At 41.0% G+C, this 10,187-nt stretch overlaps 1 protein-coding gene across 3 annotated transcripts in view; it reads left to right on the plus strand.

The window, feature by feature from the left end:
* Positions 1–9,951, plus strand: part of LOC121321769 (C-terminal-binding protein 2-like) — a 73,360-nt gene extending 63,409 nt beyond the window's left edge. For all 3 annotated transcript variants that reach the window (XM_041260929.1, XM_041260928.1, XM_041260930.1), the window contains 7 exons: positions 884–1,028; positions 2,835–3,041; positions 4,454–4,668; positions 4,832–4,962; positions 6,415–6,542; positions 6,978–7,095; positions 9,391–9,951. In XM_041260929.1, coding sequence (XP_041116863.1) covers positions 884–1,028; positions 2,835–3,041; positions 4,454–4,668; positions 4,832–4,962; positions 6,415–6,542; positions 6,978–7,095; positions 9,391–9,571 — 1,125 coding nt within the window. In that variant the 3' untranslated portion in view covers positions 9,572–9,951. The remainder of the gene's footprint in view (positions 1–883; positions 1,029–2,834; positions 3,042–4,453; positions 4,669–4,831; positions 4,963–6,414; positions 6,543–6,977; positions 7,096–9,390) is intronic.
* Positions 9,952–10,187: the final 236 nt, after the last annotated feature.

Genomic DNA, 10,187 nt, shown 5'->3' on the forward strand with positions numbered 1-10,187 from the left:
TGTTGACAGAGCATTTTCCTTATTAGTACTTAGGCTCTGGAATGACCTGCCGAAGGTCATAAGGAACAGTGATACTGTTAGTATCTAAACTGAAAACCAACTTTTATAATTTGGCTTTTATTGTCTGACCTGTTATGTGTTGTTGTATGTATTTATTGTTTTTCATTGTTTGTTTGGATAGAATGTCTTTTTTTTTTTTTTTTTTTTTTTTTTTTTTTTTTTTTAAGTAAATGTCATTGTTTAAATTGCTTTTTTCTTCTTGCGACGTGCCTTGAGATGTGCACGTGAAAGGCGCTGTATAAAATAAAGATGATTATTATTTTATTATGTACAGTACTGATATGTCTTATTGATCTGTTTTTTTTTTTGATGATAGTGATAGCTCTCCATGTATATTTACAGTATGTAGCTAGTGTACTCGTTTATACATATGAAAGATGGGAAGACATTTCGGTCCTATAAAATAGCTACGTTGACCCAGGATGAGAACTACAATACTGTGCTTGTGAATATTAATTACCGCATTGCATTCTAATTACAGAGCTGCACTATCTTCCATCTCAATATTTAGACTTAGGACTATGTTCCTCCACAGTAAGGCTACTGCTCTGTAATAAATCACCTTTGATTTCCCATTTCCCTCGCCTGAAACTAATTAATGAAGCAATATTAAGCATTGCTCCTCCAAAACAAGACCTACTGCCATCAGGCTGAATCCTGCCTGAAAAACAGCATTAAAGACACTGCTACGAATTCTGTTTGTTTTTGGTTTTTTTTCCTCTTTGGAACTTCTGCATCCCGGAATTACAGTTTAAAATGTTAAAATGTTGTCTCGAGTGAACAGGAACGTGTGGTTCTCAGTTTGTGCCCCTCTGCCCTGCAGGTGCTGAATGAAGCGGTGGGCGCCATGATGTACCACACCATCACCCTGACCCGAGAGGACCTGGAGAAATTCAAGGGTCTGAGAGTCATCATCCGAATAGGCAGCGGTTACGACAATATCGATATCAAGGCAGCCGGCGAGCTCGGTGCGCGCTTCCTGTCTTTTATTTATGTTGCGTGTCTTGCTACTCCAAAGCCTGGCACCCATGGTGGTCCTGACCCGTCAACAAAATAACAGCAGCACTCGTAGTTACATAGTTTATAGCTACAGGGTGATAAGCAATCAAAACCAGTCTAGCAGTTTCATTTTTTTATTATTCAGGTTGAAAATGAATGAATCAGAAGCAGCAGCTGATCTTTAACAAGAACGATTGAACATATTTGCAAGGAACAGCATTGCCTTGCAGGACTTTATAAATCCTGTAATCCAGCAGGAGTCTTATTCTGCAACTGTGCAGATCCTTTAAGTGGGTGGGTGGAAATGCACTGCAGCTTGCTTTGTTCAGTATGTTGGTAACTCAAAAGCAAAAGGAATGCTAAGCACGGTGATGGATAAGAGAAGTGATTGATGTCCAGTTCCCTCCCAGTAAAGAGCCTGTTACTTGAGACTGAAGGTCCAGGTATTTCATAAGTGGTGCTAACAGAGACCCCATTAGGAGTTCCTTGGCAGCGTGCCACCACGAGACGGCAATGCCACTGCCAGCAGACCAGTGTAATCCGCTGGTGAAGGGATGAGACGAGATAAAGAGTTGAATGGTGTCACCAGATACAAATCTACATCCTGTGTCTTGCAAAAAGAGCGAGACAGGGCGTCAGGCGTGAAAGAAACAGATTGCAGCTTTGAGAGCTGAATCTAGATAAAAACAAACAAGGTGGTTCAGGTGGGTGCTGGGGCTGCAGCAAGTGGCAAGCTTGACTTGGGACTCCAGTAAAAGTGCCTGTTTCTACTCTGGAGAGCAGCTTGGCTCCACAAAAACACCATCACCGCAGATACAGTACAATGCAGACCTGTTTATCTTAAAGTGACATTGAATGTGTGCCACACACACATTCAATGTGTTGTTAGTTGCAGCACAGTGGGATTTATTTCAACTCCTCGTGGGTTATTATTACTCCACAAGTGAAGTGCAGTACATTATCCCACTCGTCCGATCCATCACGTATCCTCAGTTTATCTCCCGCACAGCAGATGGATCCTGACAGACTAGCATAGTTTAAATGTCTCCCCCAGGAGGGACCGTTCAACAAGGGTTCCAGCTCTTTACCACACTGCGGCTCTCGCTACTCCCCAAGCCCAGCTGCAGCTGTGAGCACCGCGCTGCTGGGTGACACTGATCGATGGTAACCCTTAATGAGCCTGGCTGGAGCACAGCCCCTTGGGACACCTCATCGCAGAGGAGGTGTACTTTATAGAAACAAGCCCATTGAGTTTTATTGGCAGGAAATGACAAAAATGAATGTCGAGGCTGAAGGTCCTTGTAACCAAGTTATAGGAGAACAAAGGTATATCCCCATGTTTTAGACTGCAGGAAGTGCAGGAAAAACCCTTCAACACCACACTATATTAGAAGAGAAAGGAATAGATGTCTATAGGAATAATGTCTATAGGATATATGTGTATTGGAATATAAAGTAAGCTTTCTTCATTTATGCAATTGGCAGCTGCCGAGGACTTCTTATCCACTTATGGGGCGAAGGTATAGATTTGGCCTGGCCATAAATTACTTTTTTTTACCAACATGACACCCTTTTTAAGATTTTGGTACAGGAACACTTAGAATTACACTGGTGACAAAACAGAAACTAGACCTTGATAAACATAATTGTTGCAACAACAAAGGGCCCTCACCATGTGCAGTTAACTAATTGACTCTCTCTCTCTGTGCATGGATATCATGTTGAGCTGTGCTGCTGTTATGAATAACGGGCTGTGTGCTTGTGTCCTGTTCCAGGGATCGCGGTGTGTAACATCCCCTCTGCGGCAGTGGAAGAGACGGCCGACTCTACGCTCTGCCACATCCTGAACCTGTACCGGCGGAACACGTGGCTGTACCAGGCGCTGCGCGAGGGCACGCGTGTGCAGAGCGTGGAGCAGATCCGCGAGGTGGCGTCGGGGGCCGCGCGTATCAGGGGGGAGACGCTGGGCCTCATCGGCTTTGGTACAGGCCTGGGGCTTGTACCCAGAAACTAATTTTATTATTAATACCGTGCATTGGCGCTTCTACTCTGAAACTTAGTTTATTATTAATACAGTGCACTTGCACTTGCCTTTTGAATGGTGTGTCCAAATCTGACTTGAGTCTGGTATGCAGAAAAAATCAGGTGTTTTGAATAGTCATTAAGGTCAGGATTGAGCACTGTGGAGGGAAACTTCCACTATAAGAGTGGCATCAATGTCATGAACATGTCATTTACAGAACAGAATGAAAGGGGGGGGGGGGGGTAAAGCCTGCTACATTATGATGGCGTTGTTTAATAGCTATGTTTTTAGGCTGAGCAGAGTGACATTGAGCTGTAATGACATTGAAGATAATGACCCTGATGATTACACTGCAGCTGTCCTCTTCAGTGGAAGTAGTGCATTAGAGCTGCGTCAGGCCCCCTTCCCAGACCATGACAGTTGCCTTAGTCATGCCCAATTAAAAATGCACTTAGCACAGAGATGGCAGGAAAACAGACCTTATGGACAATAAATAAATACTTTAAAATTACAAATGAACATTAACCGGTAGTGGAACTTTTTTAATCCCATTTTGAAACAAAAGAAAACAAATTTGTTCCTTGGTAAGCGCCCAAGGAATTAAGTGTGATATTAATGTTGATTCGACTTCTTACTGCGTTGGAGTATGAAAGACTGTACTGCTAGGGGTCTTACGGGGTCTTAGATGAAGGACTTACTGTCACTTTCTGGAGGGTTTAGTGTGTGACACAAGGGCACATGCAAATTGTGCTATTGTTACAGCCCTGCCATTCACATCCATGGGAGGTTTGAGCAAAGACGAGGATGTCTGGGAATGTTTTAGGCATGAAGAAGCCAGTCTGTTTGGAATAGAAAGTTCAATCTTAAACAGTTGTCAGACTGTCAGTGCTCTGTTATATCATTGAAACAAGCAGCAGCAGAGTTGGGTACATGCGGATTAACTATACTGTGCTTTTTGCAATTGTATGGAAGGCTTTACAATTCAGTTCCATTTTCACTGCTCTCCTTATCACTGGGCTGTTATGCTTGTAGTTTGTTGTACTTTTTCTGTTTATTCTCAAGCAGGCTTTTAAGACCATTAGGATCTTACTGTAGCATCCAGTGTAGACAAATGTTGTAATTGTTCTGCTCTTTTCATTACGCTGATGGAGATATGAGTCGAAACATTTGTCTCCTTGTCTGGGAAAAGATAGTAGATTGCCCCCCTGCTGGGGATGCATATCCGTCAAAATAGGGATTTGGTAGTGAAGACATACTGACTCTTGATTGGCTGAGCCCTTGAAGGTGATAATGACTTTGATTCACTTCCAAGCTGGGCTGGAGCCCCAGATTGTGCACGTCACGGTCAACGGGACTCTAATCTCTCGGCAGGGCGCACTGGGCAGGCGGTAGCGGTCCGGGCGAAGGTGTTTGGCTTCAACGTGATTTTCTACGACCCGTACCTGCAGGACGGGCTGGAGCGGTCGTTGGGCGTGCAGCGCGTCTACACCCTGCAGGACCTGCTGTACCAAAGCGACTGCGTCTCACTGCACTGCAACCTCAACGAACACAACCACCACCTGATCAACGACTTCACCATCAAACAGGTACTCACACACAGCGCCCTGTCCTTACCAGGACATCGAAGAAGCTTAGAAACTTGGTTATTGAGGTTTCAAACCCTTTCCCATTTAGTGGTGTTATTGTTGTCCTTATTTATTTTTTTCTTCCTGTTTGGATTCTTATTATATAACTGTGTTTTGTCCGCAGATGAGGCAGGGCGCGTTCCTGGTGAACTCTGCACGGGGCGGCCTTGTTGACGAGAAAGCCCTGGCCCAGGCTCTAAAGGAGGGGAGAATACGGGGGGCAGCCCTGGACGTCCACGAATCAGAGCCTTTCAGGTGGGATGGAGACAGAGAAACTGGGGAGACAAACTGGAGACCCAGTGATCAGAATGGTGTGGGTTTACAGTGTGAAAAGTTCTGCTCATTGATACTGGCTTTTAATGGATTTTATTATATTGTTTCATATTTATTATTTTACTGCTGCTTCCCAACAACATGCGTCAGTAATGTGTCAGTACATCATTCAAATTGTGAATTGCCTTGAAGTGTAAACACTGTAATTAAATAAACAAGTGCGAAAAAAGGAATCATACTGTTTGTGTGGTCAGTAATCAACACAATCAGTGCCTTGAGTTTAAGTTAGAGACAGGATTCCTTTGTTTTTGAATTGTATGGTGTACATTTTTAATTCTCTTTGAGCTTAGTCATGATAACAATGTCAGTAGGATTCTAGTTTTCTGACGTTAGGGGTCATATTCACCAGGAACGCTGGAACTAGAGGGAAATAAAGACTTGATAACATAATTGCAGCTATCCTGCTATCGGAGAGGATATAATAACACCCTCAGTTTGATGTGCTTCCCTCTGGTGCTTTTATAAAGAGTCTATTCATAACAAATCATTTCAATTGGAAGAGTTGTCATTCTGAGAGCAGGAAAACTCATATTAAATATCTAATAAAACAAACCCAGGATTGAGCAGTAAATGCTTCCGTTGTGTGTCTCTCTATTGAATGTAAGAAGACACTATTGAATAAAATGGTTGAGTTCAAAATAAGTATCGCAGCATTTCCAGCGTGTCTAGCTTCATTAGAACTTCCTCTTCAGACATTTTTAGTATCATCTTAATTAGGCTCCTAGCAACCCAGCGCATCTCACTTTGTTCCCAAAGTAAAGCAGTGACTCTGGTGAACCTTTAAACCATTCCAGTTAAAATCAAACAGCCTTTCTTACCAGCAGGCATTTTAAACAGCAAATTCATACCTGCTTTCATTCTAATAGAAATAGATGAAATGAGAGAGACAAGCAAAAAGAAGAGGAGAAGAATCTCAAACAGCTACAAGGCATCTCCCTGCAGTCACTGCGTGCATAATTATACCATGTCAACTTTCCTATCTATCGATCTAGTTTATAATGCATATATGGGCTTTTTTTCCCCAAGTAAATTGCAAAGTTTTGACTGAAGGGGGTGTATTTAAGCCAGTATATTTATTATTATTATTATTATTATTATTATTATTATTATTATTATTATTATTATTATTATTATTATTACTGCTGTTATTTGGAATCTTTAGTATACACAGAATAGACAGGACCTCTGTGTATGACCAGGATGAACCTTTCTGATCTTTTCCAGTGAAGTACGATAAACAGGCTGAAAGCCAGAATCCAGTCCCTCTCTGTTACTTGTCCTATTTTTATTTGTCTTTTTTTCTATCTGACTAGAGTTTAAAATGCTCCTGAGGTGATGGATGTTAGCTGACACGTTATTTTCATTTTCATTAAGTTTTGCCCAGGGCCCTCTGAAAGATGCTCCTAATTTAATCTGTACACCACATACTGCCTGGTACAGTGAGCAGGCATCGCTGGAGATGAGGGAGGCAGCTGCCTCAGAGATTCGACGAGCCATCACTGGTACGGCTTTGCTTCAAAATAAATAGAAACATTTTTAATAATGAGGAGCTCTGCTCACCTTAAGTGTATTTGCTGTGTAATTCATTTCAGTTTAATTAGAACCTCCAGAAATCTCTTCTGTCTACAAATCTGAATAAGCCATCGTGACTACATTAGTCTTGCCGTAAGCATCACTTCTTCAGATGTCAGATTTCCACTTGATTTGCCTAGCCTTTCATAAATGCATATCTCCCTAATAGATGTCATCATTATGCTTATGCTTTTATTAAAAGAGCTCAGGGCTCCCCCATTTTCTCCGACTATATCTTAAATAACATTAATTCAAAACTGAGTTTGCAGCCAAATATGTTATGAGCCACATTGATCAAATAGAGACCCTTACCCAAGCCATTCAATTAGTGTTCCTCACCGTGGCTGATTGATCTGCGCTTTCAGGTCGCATTCCGGACAGCCTTAGAAACTGTGTGAACAAGGAGTTCTTCATCACCACCTCTCCCTGGTCAGTCATGGACCAGCAGGTTGTCCATGCAGACCTCAACGGCGCCTCCTACAGGTAGGATGGAATCCCTGCAATTACACTTTTTTTTTTTCGTCGCAAATATTCCCACAAAAGCCGCCAGGAAGGATGGATGGATGTTCATTTTTGAAGGGAAATCCGCTTGTTGTCAAATATGCTATATTTTATGTACTGTTTAAAGATACAATAGCTTATCTATAGGGGGTGGGGGCATTATAATTATTGTTATTAGTATTGTTATTATTATTGAAAAGTTTTATGTTCCTTGTTCAGATATTGCTTTGTCCTGTCCTAAAAACACACCAATGTAAATAAATATATTGTTTGTTATGCACATGAAGCATAATACACATTGTTAAACTGTCACACACGTGAACAATTGAGAGATAAGAGTGTAGGGCCCATGAAGATTCAGCAAGGACAGATTATTTAGTCATGTATCTTTTTTTTTTGGTGTTTTTAAAGTGAAAGGTGAGGAGCGAAGTTAGGTGCAAAGTGTAGATGGTACCGTGCAACAAGGCTTCTCCAACACCTTAATCCACACCTGTACAATCCCTCTACCTCGCAGTTCTGGCAGAGAGACTAGTAATGCCTATTTGTGCCTCACTTTGTGGTGCTTTTGTGATCACCGGAGTAAAGGGAGTGCAAGAATGGCAGGCAGCATTTTTTTAAAGCAACCACTAGAGGGCAGTGTTGACTGATGTCAAAAATTGTCACTGTGACACCAGCCCTGTCTTTTGTAAGCAAGCTAAAAAAACAATTTTCTTTCTTTTATGAATTGTTATTTTGACGTCCTGCCTGAATGCCTGTATGGACAGGTGGACACAGACAATCCTCTCACTTTTTTCACACAGCAGAATGAGCCATATCCTTCAAGGAATATCAGTTGATGGTTTTCAAGACAAGTTATAAATCTAAGTCAAGCGAAGGTGGCACTGAAGGGGTAGGGAGTGATAAATATGCCTCCCTTTGCTTTGCTCAACCTCTTGAGCATGCCTTCACAATTGGAAGTTGTGACCATTAACAAATTCACACACTTCCTGAAACTGAAAATTAAAAAGCAAATGATACATTGAACAAAGGAAGTGACAAAATGTTACCGTATTCATGAGGTGACAGGGCTTTTGACAATAAGGGAAGTGCTAAAAAACAGAAGACCTGACTAGTCGAGTCTTTGGGCTGTTCACGTAGAGGGCTGGATGTCAGGACCCTCTGCAAACCTGTCATAGCTGTATTCATTTTATGATGTAGAACACATGACATGACATTAATAAAGCCTAGTAAGGGATGTGAGCTCCTTTCAACCGTTTAAACTGCTGTCTCGATAATCATTAGCTCTTGGTTTGCAGCTCTGTTCCCCCTTTGTAAAATATGTTAGGATGTGCTTGCTTTCATCTGAATACAAAGCTTGGACTGCACTGAGGTGCACTTATGTAAGCAGTCACATTTAAAATCCTGCTTTTAAAATCTGCATTAATTTGGTCTTCTGTGAAGTTTCTACTGAATGCAGTTTGTTTTTCCCCCAATGGATGTTTTTAAAGACCAAATCAAATCAAATAAATAAGGATGTGTTCAAAAAGAAATCAAATCATTGACAAACATTTTGCAACTAGAAGACAATGAAAAAAAACCCATCAAAGAACCTCAATCAAATTATTTATCTTTCAGAATTAGTATTACTAACGTTTTAACAAATATTTCGTTATTTGTTAATGGTTAGTTAATGGCTTCTGAAAATGTGGTGGCTTTTATTTTTGTTTAGTATATAGCCTTTAGATATATATCCTTCTTTTTTTCCATAGTGAGTAACTGTAAAGGGCAACTTTGACTTGCTTTGTGTGATCAGTCCTTTAGCATTATTCTATAAAGCATTTCTGCCGTATAATTTAAATACAGAATTTTGGTTTGCAATTTAGGGAACAAAGCCCCCAGTCTGGTTTCGATGCCCCAGGTTTCTGTTAGTAGTCATGGCAGTAGTGATTTATTAGCAAGGCCTTGGAAGCAACTGTTGCTAATTCTAACTGTGGCAAGGACGTCACAGGGAAAGCAGCCCATATAAATAATACATAAATATGAAACAGACTGTAAAGATATCTATTATAATTCAAGTGTGTATTTACAGTGCACTTTAAAATGGACCTTCTATATGTGGAATGAATGTATAGAACACATCTTTCCACACATCTAGCATAATATATATTTAGGCTGGTTTAATATGTGATATGATCTATCAAAGTAGCCACATATGTGCATTTTCTTACAGGGAATCCAAACTGTTTTGCATTAGTAAGTTATTAAAAGTGTTCCACTGACTTCCTTGTGTTTTTGCAGATACCCCCCTGGCATGGTCGGGGTGGCGCCAGGAGGAATCCCAGGCGCGATAGAGGGCATGGTGCCGGGCGGGCTGCCAGTGCCTCACAGCCTGCCCACAGTCACACACCCCTCGCAAGCCCCCTCGCCGAACCAGCCCACGAAGCACGGAGAAAACAGACAGCATCTAACCGAGCAATAGCACTTGAACGAGAGCGCTCAAACCTACACTCACCTGGGACCAAGAGACACTGAGCACAACCATCGAGACACAGCACTGGGAGCGGGGGCATGCTCCACCAACCTGGACTCTTCCTTTCATTTCCTTTATTTTGTTGCTTATTATTATTATTATTATTATTATTATTATTATTATTATTATTATTATTATTATTATTATTTTATTTTTTGGGGATGTTCCAGTGTTACGAACAAGTACATGATGGTGAGAAACAAGCTGTGATGATGCTAAGCCCCTTTGAAAAGTCTCTACGCAGAAGTACCTCGCCGTCAACTTTTCTGTTAGTTAATGTGTGATTTTGTGTTTCCTCTCGGTTTCTTCTCTTTTTGACTCCAAACGTTAATAATTATAACGAAAACAGGAGGTCATCTTTAACAAAATTATATTTTTATATATATATATATATATATATATATATATATATATATATATATATATATATATATATATATAACCAGACATCCGAAAAGGAATACAAACCATCCACTGCAGCGGCAATCGACAGAGTGAACTTTGACCCTTTCCTGGCCAAAGCCCTACTAACTTTGGACCTTGGCCTTTGTCGTCCAATAAAAAA

Source organism: Polyodon spathula, chromosome 10, assembly GCF_017654505.1.
Source record: "Polyodon spathula isolate WHYD16114869_AA chromosome 10, ASM1765450v1, whole genome shotgun sequence".
Lineage (NCBI taxonomy): Eukaryota > Metazoa > Chordata > Actinopteri > Acipenseriformes > Polyodontidae > Polyodon > Polyodon spathula.